The sequence below is a fragment of the Stegodyphus dumicola genome, chromosome 2 (assembly GCF_044657685.1).
Source record: "Stegodyphus dumicola isolate Sdum_Otavi_A_Nest chromosome 2, ASM4465768v1".
NCBI lineage: Eukaryota > Metazoa > Arthropoda > Arachnida > Araneae > Eresidae > Stegodyphus > Stegodyphus dumicola.
The window spans coordinates 90,227,462-90,254,959 of NC_140769.1; the positions used below are offsets into that span (position 1 = coordinate 90,227,462).

The 27,498-nt window shown below is 32.7% G+C and overlaps 1 protein-coding gene across 3 annotated transcripts in view; it reads left to right on the forward strand.

The window, feature by feature from the left end:
• LOC118201713 (transducin beta-like protein 3) overlaps positions 1 to 27,498 on the forward strand; it is a 175,512-nt gene that overhangs the window by 71,101 nt on the left and 76,913 nt on the right. For all 3 annotated transcript variants that reach the window (XM_085810869.1, XM_085810870.1, XM_085810871.1), the window contains 2 exons: positions 6,449 to 6,654; positions 27,251 to 27,454. In XM_085810869.1, the coding sequence (XP_085666995.1) occupies positions 6,449 to 6,654; positions 27,251 to 27,454 (410 nt within the window). The remainder of the gene's footprint in view (positions 1 to 6,448; positions 6,655 to 27,250; positions 27,455 to 27,498) is intronic.

A 27,498-nucleotide genomic window follows, 5' to 3' on the forward strand; every position in this document is an offset into this window, starting at 1 on the left:
TATTAAATAAATAGAACTGCATGTATTATTATTCATTATGTAAAGTAAAATTTTTACTGACCTTTCAAAGGTTTTCAAGCTTTTTGAACTTCAAATTAGTTTGAAGAAAATATGACAAGTTTTTTTGTTTCTGGGAAAACACAGTGCAGTACAAAGTCCTAAATTTGGACGTCCATTATCTGGAATGATCTATAATCCGGACCTCAAAGCCACAAACTTACACATGTGCGTTTGATGCGCGCGGCCACTACGCATATGCGTAAAGCCAGTAAAGCATTTACATTTGTGTATTGTATATTTTTAATTGTATAATTTCTGCATGCCATCTTACCAGATTTAAATTGATGATCTATAATCCGGAAAAACCCCTAATTCGGAATCGCCGAAGTCCCGACGAGTCCAGACTACGGACTTTGTACTGTATCAGTTAAAATTAGATGTTATATCCTCATTGGTAGTTCAGGGGAAAAGAGAAAATAAATGAGCAATATTTATATGCCAAATTAGTACTTCCAGTAAGAGAATATTTGATTCTCACTCATGTAAATTCGTATGGAAAAAGGAAGACACAAATCCACCGAATAGAGATTAGCCAACACTGTTGCGTGTTGCCGACCTTTGAATTAATTCTGTTGCCCTCATCTCTTACAACAGTGTCATTTCCCAAATAATGTCAATGAAAAGTATTTAAAGTGTGGCTATCGAAATAACGAACCTAAGAAACACATTTCTTCTATTTAAAAAATTTCGTATCTTCTTATCCTTTTATGAAAAGGATCCATTCCCCCCTTCTTATGTACAGCATTTCAGCAACTTGATATATTCGTTTATGTTAATCATTTTGTATTTTTGGGCAGAACAGTTTCTCATGTACTTTTTCTAAAAACTGTGATGCACAAAATCTTGTTGCCACCAATTTTGCCCCAAATCCTGCATAATTGTAGAGGATTTTAAAGTGAATGTATGTGTGAAAAGGAAACACATACCTGACAAAAATCGAGGGTAAAGTTCTTAACCTTATTCACATTACTTAAATTCTTTCTATCGAAGGAAGTGATGGTAAATTGGCTGTTGGCATGTTCAGTTATATAACTAATAGCCAGAAGCTCTGAGTTAGAATTCAGCAGCTAATAATATATTATTTTTTTGCTTCCTCTGTTTCTTTCCTTCTTCTTCTTCTTTTTTTTTTTTAAGCTTACTGTTTAAAATTTTTCTAAATATTTTTTTTTTTTGAAATTATTCATAAAAATCATTTTTAAGAAAATACCATAAAATTATCAACCACTGCACAACCACACTAGATTTTGATCTATGCCCATGTGGCTGATATCGTATGTCATGCAATAAAGGGAAAAAATGCATTTTTGGAAGTGATTTGTCGCTGCTTACATTCCAATTATATCCCACAATTATATTTTGTATTTTTTAAAATTGCTAAGAGATCGTGCTTACTAGTCCTGCTTTCTACGCAGTTTTTATAATGAGAATTCCTGCCTTGAATGGTAAACATTGTCATTTTGTTTAATTTTTGTTACATGTGAAAGTAGGCTTTACGTTGTCTAACATAGAAAATGCAACATCATGAGAGATTTGGCCATATAAATATGAAAATTTCGGAGAATGTGTAGTGGATCAAGTTATGTAAATTATGTAAAATGCAAGTTGCTCACATGATTGTAGCAGAGGATAAAAGGGAAGGAAACATCTGATGAACCAACTGTTAGTTATTATCTGCTGCTCGGGGAATTCAGAATTTTGAGAAGTTTAGTGTTCCAGAAAATACATTGAATGAAGAGATGTCTGGATAATGAAACCGTAGGCGGTTATGGCAAATGGACAGTTTCATGAGGTATCAGATTGTAGGCTTACTTACAGCTGGTTGGTCTTTATCCATTGTGCATAGAAGTTGGTCTAGATAGATTGACGAGGGAAATATAATTAGTTGGGAAAAGCAAAGTCCATTTAGGTATGCTATAAAATGGACATATCAACACATATGAAGAGAAGTCGTGGTGGCACCACAGTTCAGTACATTCGACATTTTGCGAAATGTGCAGGGAGCTTTGAATGCTCCAAAATCTGTGAGAAAAGATTCCCAAATTTGGCTGAAAATGGCTCGCACACAAGCCAGCCTTTGCAAACACTGCCATTAACACCAAGCCATCAATGTGACTCTGTGATGATATCCACAGTGAGCAACTTGGACATCTGTATAGCACGATATGGTATTCAGCAACGATTTTCAATTTTGTTAATCTGATGATAGTCACCAGTTAAGAGTCTGGAGACTTTGGGGCGGGGGTAGAGCCAATCTGACTACTGTTGCTGAATGCCATACTGCTCATCAACATAGCATAATGATTTGGGGTGTCATCAGCCATGTTAGCAGGTCACCCTGGGTACGCATCAGAGGCATATTGACAGTTTGACGATATGTTGAATAAGTGCTGCAGCTGGTTGTGCTATCTAACCTTCAGCATGGACATTACATTCACCTAATCTTTCATGGTGTTGCATTTTCAGGTAGTGTATGATGGATTCAGAGTGTAGGTTCAAGGGCAGTGAATAACATGAGCAAGTTTTTTTTGGGGGGGGACAATGTAAGCATTAAAATAATCTGCAATAAATGATTTCAGTGTGGTTTTTCTGCTGTACCAAAAAATGTTTTAAAGCTGTTTTCATGGTAACATTGAAAAACTTGATTTCCAGAACATTTTTTGTGTATCTTTAAAAATTCTTTTATGCAGATATTAATCTTAAATATCCCCAAACAATAAGTTTGATACATACAGCATTGCAAAATATTAAAAAAAAATTTTAATTTGCAAGTATTGCATGAAAACTGACGATCAGTAAACAGGATATCGCACACACTACCCAACGTTAAAAATGTAATACCAAAAAGGAGTGGCCCAAAAATTATGCAAATTTCAGGGTATATGCATGTCACTGAGTTATGTGAATGATATGAAATACGTAGGTCCCAGTGCACGTTGAAGAAGATATAAGGGAAAAAGCCTGCAGAACGCTAAATTTTTGTGCCATTATTTCTGCTTGGGAAATGATCATAGAAAATTTGTTCTTGTGTCCAAGGTTGCATGTAGCAGAGAATGCCAGGCCATCATCAATGGAGGCAGTTCCAGCAGACAGATAATTTTATGAGGGATTGGACTGAGAAGGGCAGGTTGGTTCCTATGGCAAATCTCAACTGACCCACATCTGGGCGTCCCCACAGTGCACTGGCTGTGCTGAAGATGGTTGGAACAAGGAAATATGGAAAGTTCAAGGGGTGCCAGTGCAGCCAAAGTGACGTCAGCATGTGTGGATCGACGCATTTGGCAACAAGCAGTGACACAGCAGCAAGTCACTTCTATGTACATTCTGCAGTATATTCAAGACACCCTGGATGTTCTCATATTGACCAGTTCTCAATTGCCCTCAAATGGTGGCTAGTGGTGTCCGTTAAGAAGACTGTCATTGAATGCACAACATAGACGCCAAAGTTTGCAATGGTTCCGCGCTCAAGCAATGGGAACGACGGAATGGCACAGGGTTTTGTTCTCATTTATCTGAGAACAAAACCGATCAAAACCTGAGTCATACTTCTTTTTCTCCAACAATAATCGCCGCGTACGAGTGTGGCGTTGATGTGGAGACAAATCCAATTTGACGGCAATCGTGGAATGCCCCACCGCACGATAGCGCAGCATCATGGTTTGGGGCGCAGTTGCGCACAATTTCAGGTCACCTCTAGTTTGTATTCAGGGCACTATGATTGCCCAATGATACGTGGATGATATGCTGCAGCTGGTAACACTCTTCTACCTTCAGGAAGTACCCCAGTGCCCTTCATCAGCAGGATAACTCCCGACCACACACTGCTGGGATCAGCCAACGTGCTGTGCAAGTTGTACAGATGCTTTCTTGGCCATTGTTCTCTCCTGATCTCTCACCAATCGAACACATTTGGGATGTGATTGGACGCCATTTGCAGACCCTGCCATTGCCGCATACAGAAGACAAACTGTGACAAATGGTTGACAGGGAATGGAGAGCCTGTCCTCGGGATACCAGCTGTAGTCTCATTGACTTACGTTACTTAATATACTATACTTAATTAGGTAATATTACTATGGTGATATATTAAGTATGTACTTAATTACTACTGAGCCAACGCTGTTCTCGCTTTATATTATGCATATCATTTCAAAATAAAGATCACTTATTGCTTGTTGCTGTCTCTGTCTGTTTGCTGAGTTTCATCACTTTCTGGCCACTCCTTGGTGTTAAGATTGTCAATGTTGGGCAGTGTATATGACTACCAGTAGGTTAAGTAAAAAACTGCTAACTGACGAAAATGTTTTACATTTTTGAATCCAGGGTAGAGCATATTTTAATTTTCAGCATTTAAAAAATACTTTTTTCAGTTTGGAATCTGACCAAGAAGGGGTTAATAAGAGTGCTGTTTATTCTTGAAATTCTTAAAAATTGCTTTCCAAAGGAATTGTAAATTGTGAAAATGGTCATTTATTCAGTGTGGCTAATATCAGTATTTTATATATTATCAATCAGCCATATTTAAATTTCTGCAAATGTACAATAAGCTACCACAAAATAAGTTAAAAATTTATTTTTGAGCAAAATTTTTTAGTTTCTATTTTTTTTAATTGCTTTTCTGTAAAATTGTTTCATGCTTAAATGTATAAATTTTCTACCAGAATAAATTGCAATTAAAAAAATTAAAAACTCTCATACAAAAATTATGCTGGCTAACACTAGATTCAAACTGAGAATTTCTATTAGTAACTGTGCACATTAACAGCTAGGCTATTGGTGCTTGCTGCAAAAGAAATAATGTAAATGGTATTTTGAACTTCACCATAATTTTGAGCACTGCATGTTGACTTGAATATCCTGACTTGAATGTCCAATTTGGGCTCAATGAAGTTGTGTTTCATTTGTGTAAATAAATATGAATTAGGAAGGTCTTTTCTATAAGTTGGTTATTTATATGGCAAATAATGCCTGTGAGTAGATCTTTAAATTATTTATATCTTGTGTTATTTTCTATTCGTAATACTTTTATAACTTCATTATATATGAAGAGAAGTAATTTAAACTGATTTATAAAAACTATCTGAATTTAATTAGGTATTATATCAAGGTTGCCACGCTACCTGGAAAACCACAAAAAGTCAGAGAATTCAAAAATTGACCCAAAATATTTAGGGAAAAGTCAGAGAATTTAAATACTGTAGTCAAAATCTAGAAAAGTCAGGGTATTTCATATGGCAATCCCTAAAAAAAAAAATTGTGAGTTTTGCGCTGATGTTGGAATCGATCACTTTCTTGGCGAATTATGTATTGCGTTAGCGTTATTTGGCCAGCTGGCATTTTAAAGCCAATTTTCGCATCTCCAATTAGATTGTCTTTTAGAAAGGCAAAGCAAGTTTCCAGCAACTTTGGTTTTCAGTAACCTCGAAAATCAAAAAGACTTGCATGCACATGTGCAGTACATGTTGAACTAAAGAAAATACGTATTCTCATATAAAACAATTGGTTTAATCCTAGTATATGGTACTATGGAGGTTAGAATAGCCTCCATGTATTATATTCTATCCTCCATGTAAGGTACACATGGGATTAGATGACATTTTTGATTAGCAGTAACTGGGTCATTTTGGTGTTGACATCAGTTTTCAAAATAGTGCCAAGGCCGTAGCAGGGTACTAGGATTTTACCGTAAAGTATTTTAAACCTTTTTCTTTTTAATAAATGCTTTATTTGTCACTTTGTAGTAAAGTAAAAAAATAGTATAATAATTAAATTTTTAAGTAATTATTATTTTAATGTTATTTGTATCATTTAATGTAGCTTCTTCTCTCTAAATTTATTTATTATTAGTAAATAATACTTTCGAATTTCAGGAAATTTTTTCTGGCATAATGCTGAAACTAATTCCAGCAGTATGATGTCATACCATCAGTAAATTTAATGCACATATTTTTTACTTATGTAACATTTTAAAATCCAGATTGGGCAGATTTTAATCTCAATCTTCAGTGGCGAAAACAACTCCTATTATAGTTAGAATAGTAATGCCTTGGGGATTATATATTATATATACATATAAGTAATATGTAATTGGCAAATTTTAGTGTTTTCAAGTAATACCATACTTAATTTACCTCTTAGTGCAGCCAACATGCATTATGTGAAAAGACTGGAATTTTTTTAAAACACACCTGGAAAACCAGGAAAAGTCAGGGAATTTCATTTTCCTGTTTGAGTGTCAACTCTCTATACTCTTAAGAATGAATTTCATAAAATTTTTCGTAATTTTTTCCACTCCCTTCTTTTGTTGTTTTATTATTAAAAGGATCCTGGCATTTCTTATATTTTTGAAGTTTGTTTTCTAATAATTTTAAAATCATTTTTCCATTTTCAGGAATTTTGAGAATCTGGAGTACATTATCTGGAAAATGTATATTCTCTCAAGCAGATTCTCCAGTTATCCTTCCTGAAAATTCTGAATATGCAGGATCATTAATAACACAAGCCACATATATCCCAGCTTTGGATGCAATTGGGATTACTACATTTGAACATAACATTCTTATATTCAGCATAGACAAATTTACTTTAAAGAAACAGGTAAGTGGTTCTAAGTAATTGTAGTGATTTCACAAATTTCAAATTTGCTTCATTTCAAGTGTGTGTAATTCTTATCATATCTTTTCAGAATAGCTTCTAGCTAAGAGTAATACACATAATTCATGAATTAGTGATCCATGACTACAGTTTTTCACACGTGACAGTGGAACATTTATGTAAGACAAGCAGTTGGTCATTACAGACCAGAGTTTTCTTTCCCACTAATTAAAACATAATCAAACATTCTCTGCATATATTGCCATCTATACATAATAATTTTCTACACTTTCTTTCCTCTGGGATGACCTGTGTTCATCATACCTCAAATTTTCTTACATTCTCGTAACAAATTAATAATTTTCTAATTATATAAATCTAATAAATTTTAAAGCTTAATCTGATAATTAGAAAATTATGCACATTTTTGTTAAATATCTTGAATTTAAATTTTGCAAATTACTATTATAAGTATAAAAGCACTACATTAATTTACATGTAATACAAAATTATAATCTTCAATGACTCTACGAATCTAAGTTTCTGTGAAATCTTTAAAGTGTATACATGATTTCCATTCTAACCCACAGAAAATGAGGCTTGTAGAATTCACACTAGTCAACAGATCATGAGTGAGGGTTTCAGATTTATTGTTTGGAAATCTTATAGCTGGGTCAAGAATTTCCTTTTTAACCATTTAAGTCTTTCTAGACATTAAGGAGACTTTAAATTTAATATTATGAAATCCTTAAGTTGGTGTCCAAGATTTCCACAGTAGTCCATAAATATGACACAGTTTCAGCTTTAATATTGCAAAATCATAGGTCCTTCCCCATTAGCGGGCACTTAGCTGACTCAAAATCCTATGAAATGAGATCCTAAAAATGAGTTACATCCAGGATTTTCAGGAAAGCCTACTGATTGTTTAAATATGCATTTTACATACTTAAACTGCATTTTGTTTTGCATGAAGAATGTGGGGCTGTTATTCGAGTTTTGCTAGGGGCAGTGAAGCATTAGAAGTTTCAAATTCTACAGCAAAATAAACTGAAGATTTAAGCATTGTATTTAAACCAGGTTTCTCAGATTTTTATTTTTACATTTATTTAACAATACCTTTTACAGTAATTAAATCAGACTTTTACTTTTTTTATTTTCAAATTTTTCCCATATACTGTTCATTAACTAGAGAATAAAGATTTATTTCGTAATTAGGTATAGAGTTTTATTCAGAAAAAAATTGCTTTGAGTAGTTAGAACTTCAATGGAGCTACCAGATAACAATCCTGAATGTTGTATTCTAAAATTGTAAAACACAGAAAAACTTGAAACACCAAATACATTTAAAAATAGTATTTACTATTAAAATTAGAGTTTCTACGAAAAAAAAGGGAGGCAGTTCAGCCAGCGAGCAGGAAGACAAAATTTTTGGTGCACAGAATTGAAAGTTAACTTTTGGCCGCACTGGGCAAAAGAACTTGGTGCCTCAACTGGCTTAATCCGTTATTCTTCTAAGAGCTTCAAGTGTACAAAAATGGCAGTCTCATTAGGCTTAGCACCACTTAAACTTTTTAAATCTTGATAATTCTCCAAATATTGATTCAGGTTAATTAAAGGCATAACAACCTTAAATGGAACATAAAAACCATATAATTCAGTCACTTTTAAAGTAAAAAATGCACAATTTACCAACATATCAAAATAACAAACTGATTGGCAATATATACCAATAAATTGATATAAGATTGGAAATATAATAATTTAAAAAATTACAAAATAATTTTTAAAATTTCTTACTATATATAGTAAGAAATTGTATAAAATATATGTATAGACACGTACGTTTGATGCAGCCGATTGGAATTAAAAAAGGGGAGATGCATAGCTACACATTATAGCAATCCCATATGAAAAATATTGTTCATCTTACAAGTACTCATAGTTTTTTAGGTATACAAGATACATATGTACGTACAGGCGTCATGGAAAAATTTCTTCTGAATCCTTGTTGGAAAAAAAAAAATAGTCCTTTATTTTGTCCTTACATACAAATGTTATGCAAAAATATCATTCAAATGGATTGGAGGGTTTTCAAAATGGATATTTTTGTTGAAATACAATATCCAAAATATTTTGCGATTACAATGCTTCCTTTACTTTGTACAAGGAAGCAAAAAGGTACAGCCTATGGCAGCTGTTGCCGGTTGGACTTTAATCAGTGTACTTGTCAATGTGTGCTTTGCTTTCATCCGTATGGGCATGTTTTCCATGAGCAACGATCAAAGTTTTTTTTTTTTTTCTGTGTGTGTGTGTGCGTGGGGGGGGGGGAGAGTAGGCTTTCTGTCATGTGCAAATGCAAATTATTATATTGGCCATTATCTAGTTACTGAGGTAATTTTAAAGAAATGCATCTAATTAAGCCATGCTTTGTTTGAAATATATTAACCGATGTGATGAAGGCATTCAGGCCTTTACTACCATTCATTTCCTGTTTGTGGAATTATCCCAATAAATCCAAGGATAAGGGAATGGTCAGTCAGTGACACCATTTCGACTCTAGGTAGTCTGACTGCTGGCAGTTTTGTTTTGGCAAATTGTTTGCCTTGCGTGCTTTCTAGTGTCTTTGTGAGGTGGGTGAGATCCTCTTTGGTGGCACAGTCAACAGCAATCCCCTCTTTATGGATATTTCTAACTGAGTGTATTTTTACACCTAGTGATGGGAGAGGGAATTTGGCGTTCAGGTGTTCCTTTAGTACTTTCCTTGTGGCGTTCGAGTCTTCTTTTGGGTAAATAAGAAGTGTGTGTTTCGTAGAATGTGATGCCATTTGCGCGTAGGAACGCTCGATAACCGGAGCTGCTGCTGGGTGTATTGTTGGTTAAGGTGGAGAGTAGGAGAGTCCTGAATCAGTATTAACACCTGTGTTGGTTTTAGCTGGAGGTGGAGTGGCAGCAGGCCCTCTGGTGGCTAGAGTCCGGAAGGCCTCTAAAATGGCCAATAGTTTCTTTCTTTGCTCTGTCGGTAACAGGTACTTGTTACTTTTTGTACTAGTGCCAATGTCTTTGGCTTTCTCGTAGAGTGTATTAATCTTTTGTTCGTAATTAAGACTTTCAGTTACTACGATTGTTGCTACGTCGAATTTGCAAAGGCGCACTGACGCTTCTGCATCAAGCATAGTGCTGGTTTGTGCTGGAAGGAATATGGGTGATGATGAAGTTGAGTATAGCAATCAAGGGGTATTTTGGTGTATTTACCAGTGTAGAAATGCTGCTAGATAAGTTGCATGTAAGTCGTATGAGTATACATAAGCACTGGTCGTACACTGCTCAATCAGGATAGTGGGAATACTCTGCTCAATCTGGGAAAGTGACAAGTAATGCAAGTAATACTCTGCTCAATCAAATATGACAGGTAACACACTGCTCAATTAATACTGTAGCAGTAGAGCTGTACACTTCTTAATTAGTAAAGATCAATTAAAAGTCTATGGACCGTATAATAAAGGTATAGAACATGATATCATACAGAATACAAGCACTGAAACTATTCTCTGTATAAAAATTAAATCAATCAAATTATTATTATTAGCTAGAAGTATATAACACAAAATATCAGCATAAATACTTAATTATTTAAATTATTGTAAGTCAGAATTATATAATTATACAACACATTAGGGGGAAAACTTGATTAATTAAATTTTTGTAAGCTAGAAATACATTACGCAAGATACTAGCACTTACTGATATATAAACACTCACAGATATAAGTATGGTTAAATGTATAAAACAGGAAAATATACAAGATACGATCAGTGAATCAAATGTGACTGAATTAAATATGACAAATACTCTACTCAATCAAATATGACAAGGTAACACACTGCTCAATTAATAAAGTAGCAGTAGTGCTGTACACTGCTTAATTAGTAAAGATCAATGAATAAGTCTATGGGCCGCATAATAAAGTTATAGAACATAATATCACACAGAATACAAGCACTGAAACTATTCTCTGTATAAAAACTAAATCAATTAAATTATTATTATTAGCTAGAAGTATATAACACAAAATATCAGCATAAATACTTAATTAGTTAAATTATTGTAAGTCAGAATTATATAATTATACAACACACATTAAGGGAAAAAAACTTAATTAATTAATTATTATTATTTTTTTTTTTTAAGCTAGAAATATATTACACAAGATACTAGCACTTACTGATATATAAACACTCACAAATATAAGTATAGTTAAATGTATAAAACAGGAAAATATACAAGATACGATCACTGAAACGAATCCTTGCAAAACTGCTAATATTTAGGAGGGTGGTATACAGGATTAAGGAATGAATACGCAGCTAATTTACCAGCTCCTAATTGAACGCACAAAATCATAAGTTTTAAACAGCTATTATTACCCTGATGCTGTTTAGGTGACTGCTATTGTGAAAATGTAATGCAATCTTAATTATTGCTTGTAGGCCGGATAATTAAAACAATCCTACCTTGATTGCAGGGCTTCTTCTGCGCTTCCTTTGTTCTCTATGAAGTAAACACAATATTATTTACTAAGCACTAATAATGCTGAGTACTACACACACACTGTAGAACACTGTATTCGCACAACACTATCATTGTATCACTAATTAGCTCACACTACTACGTTAATTGTTGGTTTCAGCTGAGAAAACCAACAGAAAGTTTAAAGAACTAGCGAGAAAAGTTATAGAAAACGTACAATCCGGCAGACTTTTCCAAATTCTGAGTCTTAAGTTCCTGATTCGTACTGCTACGTCACACTGCTATGTGGATTGCTCTTTTCAGCTGGAAAATCCTTGGTCGTTTATCTTCTATGTATTTCATCTGTTGAATTAGGTAATCCAAAAGCGAAGGCACAACACAATTAGAACAGATCACTATAACGCACTAATGAGTACTACACTGTAAGAACTGATGTCAACACACTCACCATGATACGCACTATGCTGTGAGAACTGATGTAACACACTAAAATGAATAATTAAGCTTTTTTTTTTTTAAAAAAAAAAAGAGGTCGTAATTTGCGAACCACTAGTCAGAATTTCATCAGATAAAGAAACTTGGATCCGTCTCGATGAGCAGAGATCAAAGATGCTAACCCTCTCTTGGTACATTAATTAGTTCTACTATTAACACTGTGTATAAAAACGCCCACTTCTCTATTTTTGTAGCATTCTTTGCGGTCACTCCGTAGCGAATTCCGTTGGGGAGGGGGAGACGAGTGCAACGGGTTTTTGCTCAAGGTCAGAGTTCACAATCGCATTCCACACCGTGTGTAAAATCAGAAATTTAATAATATTAAATTCTCTAATTAATAGAACGACTTGAGCTTGGTCTTAAAATGCTCCTGGAAAGCTTACACATCCGATGGTAAAAGTTACTTGAAAATCTAATGAGTGGCGGCTCATATAGAATGGTGGAAAGTTGTAGCTTGCGTAATTACAATACTTTTGCCATTTGAGAGTTTTGAACAATCTGAAAATTCATAAATAATTTTCTATCAATCTCTCTATCACAAATCTGGTATCTTTGTAATCCTTAGATCTTCCTCTTTACAATAATGCGAAATTAGTATGCTTTAACACAATATTTCCACAAGATGAGCAGGCAAGAAGCGGAGCGATAAAAAAACGCGTGCGTCTCCTCAGAAGGTTCCCTGTTCTACCGAGCATGCTAGGGGGGGACGGGTCCGAGGATCCGCCCCCCTCTTCCCTTCCATCAAACCACATTAGAGGACTTTTGGCTCGCTGCATAGTTAGAGTGCCGGCATGCTGCAACAACACTATACATTTACAAACATCTATGTCTTCTCTGGGATTTGAACCTGGGCCTTATGACATGGCAGTCAACGGCACGAACCACTATACCGGTTTGGCAGACAGTTTGTTTTGTTTTTCAGCTGGCAAAAGAAGTTCACATTGAAATGAACATTGGTTTGTATCACAGAGTGCACAGTTAAATTTTACACTGGTTAAAATTCCATCTGTTGGTTGATTAATATGCTTAATCTGTTTTTTATTTATTAGTAAAATAATTATCAGAAATGGTCATATTTTTTTATTTCTTTGAAATGTGTAATAAGTTGGAAGCCCTCATAACATTTCGTGTCAATTTTAAAGAATTCAACCAATTCTAAAACGCCAAATTCTGTTTTTTTATTTTCTTTTCCTTTTGTGCTCTAAACTATCTCTTCCAGAATCAGTTTCATTGAAATTGGACACAATAAATAACCATAATTTTCCGTAACTGCATTAAAAGTTTCCAGGGATGGAAAATTATTTTCTATTTCATATGATTTATGAAGAGCTACTATATCACACGCGAGCTTCGCTGGATATAGGCTTAGTAGCTTCATCATGGGACTATGAATTATTGTATCGTTTCTTCCAAAACTTAATTTCAGCAAAGGTATGCTTTTATTGTAATTTTCGTGCATTAGAACAATTTCTGTAATTGCATTCAGTGCTATTTCTCCTAACAAACTTCAACATCAAACTTCTGTTTTAATGAATAAACTTTTTAAACTGACTCCAAAGAAACAAGCCGCATGCTTACATCACCAAAATATTTTTTTAATATAAATTTGGGAACTTAATGGTATTTCTTGCATGGATAGCAGTTAATTCATTAACCTCATTAGAATTTGATCTCATAATAGAATCTGAATTTCCTGAAAGCTATTTTAATTATTTAGAAGCCCTGCACCTCTATATTATTATCTTAATAATCTTGTGAAGCTTCAGTTTGTAATTCAAGTTGTTCTTTTCATAATAGTTTTTCAGTGTCACTATCCAGCTGATTGAGTAAATCTTGTTTAACTATTAATTGTTCAATACGTTCATCTAAAGATTCAGAAACTGATAGAGGAAGTATTTTCAATTTTTTAATACAGTTTAGTTGTTAGAAAACATATTGCAATTTTTTTTTCTTCCTAATAGATACTAATTAATTTATGTTTATGAACAAGCAAATCAAAGAGTTCAAATAAAAACAACTTACCCTCAAAATGAAAGCTTACTACTTTTTACTTCACACCTCACATTCATAGTGCCAAAAAGTTTTGGTTATCTGATCTTCTCGGAGTGGATTCTAGGCTAATAGCAATTTGCAGAATTTGTGAATATGTGGTTTATGACTACAGTTATTCACATGCAATAGAACTTTTGTTTAAGATGAGCAAATGGCATTCCTTTCATTACAGGTCAGTGTTTTTTTGTCCCTGCTAATAAAAACATAAGCGAACATTCTCTGCACATAGCATCATCTATCTATACATAAAAATTCTCTACGAAATAAATGATGGAGGAATGATATATGAGGCAGTTGGCAATTTGCAGCTATTTTTTGAAGAATATTGCAAAACATTCCAAGTATCTTATTTTTGTTACTATTATCTTTTAAAAATGTCATGAAACAGCTTATTTAAGGATAATCAAGGAATGAGATACAATGGATTTCCAGCTGTCTGGATTCCATTTACCTAAAACTGTAGTTAATTAACCCTCTGAGCATTATGACCGGGTTTAGGCGGTCAAGACGGCCTACCTCGAAAGCGTTACCGACGCTTCTAGGCGGTCACTAGAAAAGTGTTCAAAAGTGTTACTGACGGTTCTAGGTGGTCAGTAGTGAAGACCTCGAAAGTGCTATGACAGCCTTAAAGTGGCCATGCAGATGTCTCCCGCTTCCCATATTTCTGGAACCCTGAAGATCTCTAAATGACAAATCTCAGTAGGAGTTTAATAGGGTTGCTCTTCTTCGTTTTAGACCTCTATGTTTTATCGCCAAGAAAGTGTTTAGACATACGACAAACTGACGCGAACATTCTCCACTAAATAAATAAGCAGCATGTAAAAATTTCCCAATACTATGTTTAAACAGGTAACATTTTCATAAAATACCCTTTAGATTTCAAACTAAATGCTTAGAAATATACAAAATACTTGTGAATTCAATTAAAAAATAGCATTTCAAAATATTTGCATTATTTAAATAAATTTACTTATGATTATATAGATGCATAAAACCAGCAAGTTAAAAACTTTCAATTAATTCGCGCGAACCGAATAGTACTGTATTCAGTTAATCTGAATTATGTGCAATTGCATATAAAGAATAACGTTACTTAAGCAATAAGTCAGATAAAAATTAGAAAATCAATAGTCTATTTTAATAAGTTATAATAAGCATATTCTTAATAGGGGTTTATAAAACACAAACTAATTTAATAGTAAATATAATAATAGCGACTTTATTATTCCTTTTGGAACAATACTTGTCGCTTATACTGGTTTGCTGAAGTTTTGTTCTAATGCATTTTAAATCGTCCAATGCTTTTAATGTACATTGATATGAATGTGATTTTTGTTAGAAAAAATTTTAATAAGTTTGATTTTCTTGTGTGCTCATGCTTTATGTAATATATATTACTTTGCTCAACGCAATGAAACTACAAGTAGCAACAAAGAGCTGAGTTAAAATTTCCATATTTTGTTACATAAATTATTAAAATACTATACAGCGTAACATCTGAGTTTCCGAAATGTAACCCACAGTTTTTCTAGGAGTTACAAATTTGAATTGAAAATATAGCAGTAATTAAATAATAAAAACTAATTACTAATAAGAAAAAAAGTACAAAAGTTTCTGTTTGTTTATTTTATTTTATTGTTTTTGGATATATATTGTTGGCGAATGGTGAAGTTGTCGTTGGCAAATGACACATAATAAAGATAATAAAGAAGAATGATCTGTCTTATTTATTATTTAAAATGCATATAAATTTCCTCTAAAATAGTATCAGTCTTAGACTGAATGTTGTCTAGACAGTTGCAATGATATTTTAACTTGATTAACATATCAAATACAGTTTCCTTTTCGATAACTTCGTCAGCAATCTGAAGAATTTTTTTGACTCATTAGATGATTTTTGAATAAAACTTGGATTAGTCCAATTTAAAAAATATTTAGAATTACCGAAATAATAAAAGCTAATCTTATTTTAATTTTTTTATCAAAGTACTACATTATTTAGTCAGTGAGAATTGATCATAAAATCTGAGCCTTATGCCCAAGATTCATAGGTCTAAGCAGTAAAAAAAGCTTGTCCTTCTAGAGAAAATCGTCACATATTATGGAAAAGATTTTGCAAGACATCATTATTTTAGACAAAACACGACTTTTTTAATTTAATCTCATGTATTAGAGATCAAGTATTTTACCATAACTTTGTTTTCACATATGCAGATGATCGCCGTGTTTTTAACTTCCATAGCTTAAATTAAAGAAATACACATAGCAACTTCAACCATGAACATTTGACTTAAGAGAATTTTTTTTTTGACATGCTACATGAAGGAATGACTAAATATTGATTGATTTTACATTTATGTTAAATGACAGTGATTAAAAAAGAATAGCTGTAGATGTGTAAAAAACCTGTACATGTAATCTTCTGTAATTCTAAAGGAAAGCTTAAAATGGTTCATAATAACAGATGGCTTTGATCATTCAGTAAAGTCATCGTAGGTACATTCAATTCGCGGTTTTGAAGAACTGCAGCAGTTCAGATTTATCGCCTAAGAGTAATTACACCCCTGGGGGACTGCTTTACTTATGGAATGGAAAAACAAGTTTTTAAACATACGCATACAAAAGACGTACCTTTTCTCACAACATAAATGGCAGATGTAATAATTTGAACACATGCTTTCAATCAGTTGCTTCCTCCTAACAAAGGTTCCTAGCAAAGTCTTGTACTGTTTTAAATATGCTGTGTTTGAGCATTGTGAATGCTTCCATTCCTTATTTTTTATTTGAAACAATATTAAGTTGTAATTACTGGTTAAAATGGCTTAAAATAAATTGATACATTATACAAAAGTTTGTAAAAATGAAAACTGGAGTCACTTCCTTTCACATAATTTCTGACTAGCTCTTCCAAAATATTTTAAAGCTTACTTTACAACATACTAGAAAAGTCTACATTTTGGGAAATTCATTTGCCGTTTTTAGTTAGTAGTTTTAATTAGAGTTGTTATCTAAGAAGGCATTTAATCGTTGTTGCTGTGTTACAGTGCTTATTTTATTGTATAAATACTTGTAAGGCAGCAATAACGCAAATATTGCTTTATTTGTTAATATTATAATGCATAGATAAACTAAAAAAAGAACAAAAATAATTTTTTCCTTTATAATATGTTCTTAAAGGGTTTTCAATGAAAGCATAGATAACTAAGTAGTAACATTAATAACATTATATCAATTAATTTACTAACCGAATATGATAAAAATTTCAAATTCGAAATCCGTCATTTTACTGAGTACTTTTCTCAGAAAGAAAAATATCTTCAAAAAATCTATGCTGTTAATACATTTTTGTATAACTTCCTGAGAGGAATTCATTGATAATAATAATATATAGAATCCATTAGGTGCTTAAAGCCACGAAACAGGTAAACTTAACAACACACTTGGCAGGATCACAATCATGGTCGGTTCAGTTTTTTAAATATGGAGCTATGAAGACTATCTACTTAAGAGGAGAGATGCCTTCGTGGAGGATATTCTGAAGAAAGCTAGCATATTACACATGAGGAAAACCACGAAAACCAACCATTCAGTCAGCCCGTTCGCCTGAGATCGACCAGACTGAACTACCAGTATTCAGATTCAGAGGTCTTAGCTGTTCGGCATATTGATGAGGCCTTGAACACAATCATGAATCTTCAAACTTATTCAGCTGGATGTGCTGTTAATTCCATATATTCTCCTCTCTTAAAGACTGAAATTCGAATCACAGATCTTTCAATTTACTAATTGGACCTGCCACTACTTGCACCACCAGGGCACGCAAGGCAAAAAAAGGTAAGTCTTTATAAATGTTCCAGCATGACAGCATTACATGATTTGTTGGACATCTTAACTTCGAAAATTATATGGAATGTATTTCCAAATGGATATTATGTTCGATTATTTTTTAACTTGTTGATTCTAAACCAATCGTCACCTTTTCAATCCAAAAAAATTTCGGATTATATCTAGATGCTATATAAATCATTTTATCTACATACACTAATTTATGAAATTTAACTTTTACATTAGTCCTACAGCAAGAAATTTCAAAATAGAAAGTGATCTTCAACTGCGAAGCAGTTGTATGAATATAATAAGTTTCAGAAACTGTATTTACTATGATTTAAGGCTTTAAAATTTTAATATTTATAACAAAGATTTCAGGAGGCGTCTTGGCATTGAAATAATGGAATACTAATCCTGAATTCTTAAAAAGTCCTCCAAGGAAGGCATCCCTACTTTTAGGCAGATATCCCTAGAATGCTTTACATTAGTCAAATAAGCCAAAGCATAGTGTTGCTGCAAAAAAATATTGTATTTTTCTTACGTAATTTCGACTGCAAACATTATATTTGTTATTATGGAAATATTTTATTTTTGTGCTAAATTCTGAATGCTTGAATTTTTATAATACACAGAAAAAGAGATAACAAAAAACTAAAAAAAATATTCATAATTTAATAGGATGTATAAACAAAATAATCATTGTTAAATAGATTTTTAATAAGAATATTTTGGAAAAATTAAATTATTAATGTATACTTTACATCGTACTTCCTAAGAAGCTTGTTTATTTTAATTGAAAACGATGAAACATTCTTGAATCATCTGACTAAGAAGTGGAATGCTTTCGTGGAAGATTCTGAAAGGAAACTTGGCTCATAATTGTATTTCACACAGAGAAATCCTAAAAAGTTCCTATGTAGCCAAGCTGTATGCCATGATTCGAATCCATATCGAAGGACCAGATTTTGTGGTCTTATCCAGTCGGCCATCAGAAAAACCAGTTTCGTAGAAAAATACAAGAATCGAGTCATTAAATAATTTGCTATTACATTGCATCGGCTAAATAATTTGCATGTCACATATATTTAAAAATTTAACATAGCACGCAAAGGCAAATTTTCCTAAATAAATATGGGTTAGCCAATGGTCGAGCGGTAATATCGTTGAACACTGGTAGTTCGACCCGGACTCAAGTTCTGGCAAACAGGTTGACTGCATGGACGCTTCGATGATTTTCCTTCTGTGGTTCAATACCAGCCAATTTCCCTTGGGAAGTTCTTCACGAAGACATACTTTCATTAGTAAGATAACACTTTTTTACTTTGCTGTAATCAAATAAACTAAATTAAACCTAAAACTGTCATATGTTTTGTCGCCTTTTTAAAGGAAGTTTCACATTCAACATCTCTTACAGTAATGAGATAATTTTACTTGTTCGCATATGCCATATTGACATATTTTACCCGTTCAAATATTCAAGAGGATAATTATAACTCTATTTTGGCTGATCATAGAGTAGACAGAAACGAATAATAGAATATATGGAAATAGACAATAGAAATGGATCTTTATGTAGATCTTGTGCAGTTGTTATATTGTGTTTTAACTGACTGCTTATAAATACATTTAGATAACATAACTTTAAGAATATCAAATTTATGTATAGAAATATTGCTTTAGATGAACTATAGAATGAATATTATAAAAAGTATTTTTCAGAAAGACAATTTAAGATGGAAATTATTGTGTGATATTCATTTTAAAACAATACTTTCCTCCTTAAAGTTATAAGGTATTTTCTCCCTCCTTTCTACATGCCTTCGTGGTGTAACGTAGTGCATTCGGCGTATATTCGAGAGGTCCAACGTTCGAGTCCCGGCTAGGGCTTTGCTCATTTTTGATGTGTCTCCTCCACAAACAACCTAATGTTCTACAGTGTCGTCCGAACTAAAAAAAAGGGGGATGGATGATGATTCTTCACCACCAGGATTTGGCAGTTGGGTCTCCTAATCTCCAGTCGGCCTTTAAAAGGCGGAGTATATAAGGTATTTTCTAACTTCTCACTGCATCCTTTATGGTGTAATGATAGCACTCTCAGCGCATATTTGAGAGGTCCAGGTTCGAATCCCGGCAAGGACATTGCTCATTTTTCACGTCCTTAGCATAAAAAAAACCTAATCACTCTACAAATTGTTTTTCTGAAAACAATATCTGGTTTCATATATAATATTTTACAAAAGGTATTTAAAGAAAATTTAAATACCTTTTGTAAAATATTGTATACAAATTTTTTTTAAAGCAAAATTTGAAGAATAACTGATTACAACTATCAGTTATTCTTTAAATTTTGCTTTAAAAAAAGTGTATTTAATGTGCTTATCTTCAAGATATGCTATTTAAATTACTTCTTATCTTTCCTGTAAATTATTTACAAACAAATGAACCTCATATATTTGAGATCGTTTGATATTCAAACCATATATTTATTTATTTTGAAACATCTTAAAAAATCTGATGCGGACATCACATGACTTCCTTGTACACCAAATAAATTAAACACATTTTTTGCTAAACTTCGTTTAAACCTATTTCGTTTGAAAATAAAATAGGCTCTTCCATTTCAAAATGCCCGTTTGAAACTGCCGATTGCAATAAAAAGGGAGGTGCACAACTAGATGTTACAGCAATCGCATACAGAAACTTTCAACATTTTACGGTTTACCGTTTTTGAGTTATGCGATATACATGAATACATACGTACGGACACACATCGCGCTAAAACTAGTCATAAGTTCTAAATATAAAATTTCAGCATTTTATGGTGAAGTTATGTGACATACGTATGTGTAAGCATCATGATGGAACTAATCGAAATGGAAATTTCCTTTGAAATGTGAAAATCAAAATTTTTCACGATTACAATACTTTACTTATTTCTCACAAGTCAAAGCGATATCATAAATAACTAACTTCTAATAAATTTATGATGCAATCTAAAGAATTATTTAAATCCAATACTTTAATCTGGAATAAACTTAAAATATTTGAAAACTAAATATTAACATAATATTAAAATAATTTGCGAATAATTTGTATTCGAAAAATTAGAACATGAGGGCAAAAATTCTCACAAATTCCCTTTGTATATTAAAAAGTATTTTCTAAGAAAATAACTGTAAAGAATGCAAGATAAATTTTTCACCATCATCGAAGCAATTCCTTAAAAAAAACTGGAAATTTAAAGCATTTTACGTAGTTTCTATTACTGATGCATATTTACTAACTTTCTTATTTGGCACATATCTTGATTAAGGTACGAGCAATATACAGCATATGTGTTAGTATGCAAACTGTAACGTAGCCAAATAGGAGATAAAATAACATTTTAGCAACCAATCCTGTGACGAAGATACCATAGGGAGAAAAACTAATTTCACTTGCTAAATTCAACAGAGGAGAGAATTAGCTTAATTATATCCACATGGTAAGGGGGCATGCTTTTGAAGTAGTTTGAGTCAAAATACTTGCCGTTTTTGCGACAGACCAGATGAGTACACATGATTATTTTTCATGCTGTTTCCTGAAAAAGCCGTAACGCTCAGGGGGTTAAGATCACTTGTGGTCTAGAACAAATAACATTAAACTTGTTTTTACTTTGTGTTTTTAAATATTTTTATAGTTTTGAATAATAATAATAAAACAAACCATGCAATAGGGGAATATTTATGATATTGCAGCTTGACAGATGTATATAATATATATAATTGAAAAGTAAACACATTTTGTATGTGGACCTGCTGCCCTTTTTTTATTGCATTACTTATTGCTTAGCCACAATAAAAGCTTTATTCTTGAAACAGGAAATGTTGATGTTATGTCAGTTTCATCTTCATGTAGAACCTCTTTGTATATCTCGTTTTTTTTAGAGGGTGGTTAAATTTTTATTATTGAGGATAAAGTATTATTCCTTCTTGAATATAAAATATTGAATATTGTTCCTCATATTAGTTAAATATTTGTATATTACAACAATTTTTTTTTTTTTTTTTTTTTTTTTTTTTTTTAATGGCAGGCACTAGCCATTTTTAGTCTTTGGCCTCTACTAAAGCCAGAAGTATTTACAGGGTTTCCACTCTCTTAGTATTCAGGGGAAAAAATGGTAAAGCAATATTAAAACGTCCTTAAAAAAGTCAAAGAAACCCAAATGTTTTCCAAAATATAGTAGAGAGGAGAGATAGGAGGGAATTAGATCATTCTTCTGAAATGAAAAGTAATAAAAAAGTTTGAACTTTTGCTAGCAGTACTGAAGAACAATTATTTAACTCCTTGAAAAGGAGGCAGTTGAATAGATAATGTAATCTTTTCCGTACGCAATACTTTTCCTACATTATGTTTGATATCTGATAGTTTTATTAGCCCATAGTTGCATTCTGCACTCATGAGGTAGGCTATTTTATTTAGTTTTCTCTTTAGAAATTTTTTTCTTTTGTAGTATAACTGTCCTTTAAAAATGAGTAGTGTAGTTGGGTAGTTTCTACTTTGGGGTTTACATTATAACAAGTATGCATATCAATTAAATACGTTTTCAATCTGATGTAACGCTTATCTCACTTTGAAATACCGTAGGAATGATGCTTAGCATAAATAATGTAATATTTAAGTTATCTTTTTAATAAGTTAAAATTATTTAATAGTTTGGAAACTTTTTTAATAGTTTGGAACGTAAGATTTTATTTTAAAAAACTTATAAAGAATTTTGAAGTCTTTGCCCATGTGCTTCTGTAGTGTAATTGGAAGCATGTTTGATCAGCAATCGGAAAATTTTGATTTAAACTGGTGATTTCTCATTTTATGCTTTGAAATTATGCCCTAATGATTTTATAAGTGGCACCCAAAAAGCATGCTTGATGATAATTCATCGTCATTTGGATTTGGTAATTGAGTCCTTTCTTCTCTAGTCATCCTTTTTAAGTGATGGAGAATGTAAAGAATGTTTTGCTTCCTAACTTGGCTGGATGATTTTGTGGTGTTACTGGAAACACACCATTGCTGATTTTTGTTTTCTGCTTCTGAAAGTTCTAGTGACTCTATGAGCTTACTTACATTTATTATTTCTTCTCAGTGATAAGTAAGATAATTGAATTTTTGCAATACTTTTTTAGCTAGTCCAGTGATTACAAATTTAATTGGTTTGTAGAAAGATAATCCAATTATTCAGGCATTTCAGCTTTCAAAATAAACTACAGTCCCAGTTAATTGAGATAAATTGAGTTCTGTTGTAATAGAAAAATTAAGTGACATATTAATTTAACCCTTCAGCACACGCTCTTCACTGCGCTACGTTAGTATACACGCGGGATAAATTTGACCCCAATGTTTGTTTTTCGTAGTTCACTCCCCCAATGTATAAATAAATGCATTTTATTTGTTTTAAATGAATGTATAGATGACTAATAGCTTTGTGAATTCTGTTAAATCTTTTTTCCAGTTTTAATTCGAGATAATCTTACTTTAAGTTATACAAACATTTCCATACTGGTTACCTAAAGTAAGCCATAAAAATCGAAATTTATGCAAAATTACTAACTTATATAAGATACATACATGCTTTCTTATATTAGAAAAATCAGTTTTCATATATACATATTTTTTAAACATAAATGTTTATTATAAAGAGTGGTTTGATAAAGCACTAGAGGAATATGAAAAGGCTGCATTCTTACTAGCTTTTTTCCTTAAAACTCAATACAATGTCATACAATTATTCATATCAAAGAATAAATTCTAGATATGAATAATTAAAAAATATAAGTAACACGTAGGTTTTCCGCCCCCCTCCTACCTGAGTTTAATTATTCAAATAATCTAGTTTTGAACAATCCTCACATAGTGTGACAACATATTTTTACAAACAATTTCTTAGGGTGAAGGTCTGCTGCATCTTCTATTCCTGCCAACCTTTTTACTCCAGTTTTGAGTTCTTTCGAGAGAGATAGAATAGCAGCCCTTTTTAGGACATGCTCTTTTACAAGCTCTAATGCTAAATCTTTGAGAAAAGCTCTTCGGTTCATATTCACTTGGTCGTTATTTGATCGATGAATAATAAAAGCATTTATACCTGCAATATTCGTTAGTTCGAAAATTACCGTTAGAGGCCAGCGGCAGCATTTTCTTGAAACAGACTAAGTTCTACATAACTCCTCAGCAGTATAAACACCTTTTGTAGAGTTGCAAAAAGTTATTATTTCGAGCTTGAGCTGCTCTTTAGACAATGGATCGATTTGATTATCCTCATGCATGGATGATAGAACAAGAACCGATTTACTCTTTTTTGGAACATATGAAGTAAGAGAACATATGAAGTAAGAGTTCTAATAAGCGCAAGTCTAGCCGCCATCTTTCGCTCTGCTCGTAAATTTATGTCATCAAATCTAATACACCTCAACAGGAAGTAGAATCGATTGATAGACATTGTTATTTGAGAAACAGTTGACCACAAATCTTTGCTTTGCGAAGTGCTAGTCTCAGCACTCCAGCGTAATATATTAGGAAAAACAACGCCTTCAATTCAGCTATGTTCGTTTCTTGTGCATCACGTTCTCTAGAGAATCGTATTGATGAAATGTAAATGTTTGTTGATTTCACCAAATCTTCCATTATTTCTTCATCAAAAAGTTTCAATAAACACTCAGTTGGATTTTTCAAATTTCCACTTAGAATTGGAATCGTCAATTTCGCTATCAGTTTCAATACTAGCGAGAAGAAACTGCAGTCATTACTGTTCTCGCTCGTATGCACTCATCTCAATGAATGTCTCTCTAGAAGTGAAACGTTAGTACACGCACGGGATAGCTACAATCCCATTGCACATTACTTCTCTGAAAACACAAAATCTCTAGGATACGGGAAACATTCCCCTGGACGACCCCTTCCTTACCTTGATCTTGAAAGGTACATAAAGTACTAGAAAGGTCACGTACGACCTTACCTTATTTTCTAAGAAAAGACTACACGTGGGGTAGATTTTACCCCAGCACGTGTGCTGACGGGTTAAAAAATAATAAGACCAGCTGATCACTAAATGGAAAGACCGTTGAATCTTGCAGGTTCAACATGAATTTGGTTCCTATTAACTGCATATAATGGCGGTGCAGAATTTTCACCCTGTGTAGAGTAAACATGAACTAAATTTTAGGCATGATCTCTACAGAAACAAATAGCAGTCAAGCACCTATCTGTAATAAATAAGTTTGCCTTAAAATCTTTTTCTGTTCCCTGAAATAGATTAAGTTTTTGTATTCATATTAATATTAAAACTCTAAATTTAAGTACTGTTCTTTAGCAACAAGAGGTTAGGAAGCTGTATTGTAAATGAATATGCAAATTTTCAAACTTCCATTCCAATGAGTGTCTTTTGCCGAGTGATTGCATATTCAGTTTTTCATTAAATGTCTGGTGGTTGCGAGATAAATGCGTTGAATGTCACACTAATTTTAGATGACTTGCCCATCTGGCCAGCATGAATTTCTCATTATGCATTGAATATTGTGATGAAATATTAATTACAACAGAGAAGTTAATGAACTTATCAACTCTTATTGAGTCGTGAACTTGTACCATGTCATGAACTTAAAAAAGCCGCTAAAATCTAGGGTCACGTGAGGATTTTGTAAAACATGCTATAAAAATTTTTTTAAAAACCTAAGTAGGCTAAAGGCAAAAAAATATGCCAAAAAAGTTATGACATATTGTGGAGACTGCGTTGGTTTATCTTTCATTTGCTTGGGAGTGTTTTAGTATTACACATCGCAAAATGAAGGCATAATATTTAAGCATTCTTGTTATGTATATAAATAAAATTATTTTTGTATGTTTTTCATCACATTAATTTCTTCAGACCATTTTAGTAACAATGTTAGTATGAAAAAATTGAAAATTTACTCAAATTATGGGTTTCTAGTAATCTTGGCTTTGCCAGTTGTTAGTGATCCCGTGGCACTATGAACAAACTTAGTGCCAGTCACCCATTACCGCAATGGCATTCAACGTACAGTCAAAAGTCTTTAATCCGGACATCCATAATCCGGAATAATCTATAATCTGGACCTCAAAATACCTTTACGCGTGCGCATATGCGTTTACGCATTCGCATAATACGTTTACACATTCGCATAATACGTTTACACATTCGCATAATACGTTTACGCATGCGCGTTTAATGTATAACGGACGGTATAAGCTTAGCCAAAATTATCTAATTATCTATTTTAGTTAATGTTGCAGATTGTGTTGCTCCTTAATCTTCTAATTGGATCTGGCTTATTATTTTTTGCAGACAGTTAGAGCAATTTTATAAAAGTAAGCTTGAATCTTCGATTATGTCAAAAAGAATTTCCGATTCTGCAGCTGCCAAAGGATCTACAAAGAGAAAGCATGTTTCAATGACCATCAAACAAAAAGTGGAATTGCTGCAAAAAATGGATAAAGGCATATCCTTTGTTTCTCTAACCATTCCAAAATCTGTTTATCGATTTCATGCTGCTTAGCGAAGGGGGGGACATCACACAATGAACTGGAAGTTGCAATGAACTGAAAGTGGACCTGTCAGCAGTATCCTTATCTTCAGGGCAGATGTTTTTATTTTATTCAGCTTATAATTTCTTACTAAATGTAGTATTTCATCTCGATGTACTCCATCTTTGATGTGATTTAAATCAAATTCCTCGTCATTATAATTATTAAATAGTTTTCTGGTTGCAGTTTTCTAATTTCGACTATGCGTAATGTATGCTTTACGCATGCGCGTGGTGAAAGAAATGTTTAATAAAATAAACGAATAAATATTAAGCTTTTTTTTTTTTTTTTGTAAATTTTGATACCTTTTAGATCATAATTGTTCTTTATTTTATAAATTACGGTTTCATATTTTTAATTTTATAATTTCTGCATGCCATCTTATCAGATTTAAACTGATGATCTGTAATCCAGAAAAACCTATAATCCGGAATCGAAGTCCCGACGAGTCTGGATTAAAGACTTTTGACTGTATTAAACAATTCTTTCTTCCCAAATATGGAGCGGCCAAGCGGTAAAGTCGCCGAACACTGGTAGTTCGGTCCGAGGTTCGAATCCCACGAACGGGCTGGGTGTTTTTGTGGTTTTCCCCAAGTGTAACGTGTATATGAGCCAGTTTCCCTTAGAAAGTCTTCCACGAAGGCATCCCATCCCTTAGGCAGATAGCCAGAGTGTGCTTTGCCATAATTAAATACACCAACTTCCCAAATATGCACGACATCTGTCAATCATAAATGTGTAATGCAAACTGTGTTCATTTGCACCTGCTGCGGTGCCTAACTGCAATCTAAGCTGAACTCGTTGATGATCATTAAAAAAGTAAGTTATTTATTACTAAATGTTTTGTGAAAACAAAGAAGGCACATTTTTATTAAACTTAAATTATTTATTACTGAAGTTATTTCTCTTATTGCTATAACAAAGTAATCATGAAAAGGTTCTATGAAAGTGGTATTTTTGATGTACACCAGAAGCAAAATTTTCTACAATTTTCTATTTTATAAAGAAATTTTACTATTTTAATTTATATGTACTTTATGAACTGATAAAACTGAAAATATTCATACATTACCAAATTTTTTAGCTGCTGAATTTATAGTTTTATTATTAAATATTTCTTTAGTTCATAGGTTACAATGATGATATATTGAGCATTAAGTTCATGGGTGCTGAAGATGATCGTCTTGCTGTAGCTACAAATAGCGCTCAGATAAAAATTTTTCAATTTCCATCTTTGAGTTGTCAATTGCTCAAGGGTCATTTGGATATAGTATTAGCATTAGACGTGTTTCGCCAGCATAAGCATATTCTTGTTAGTGGCTCAAAGGTTTGTAAAACAATTTCTATGTATGTGTACTTTAAATTTACTGT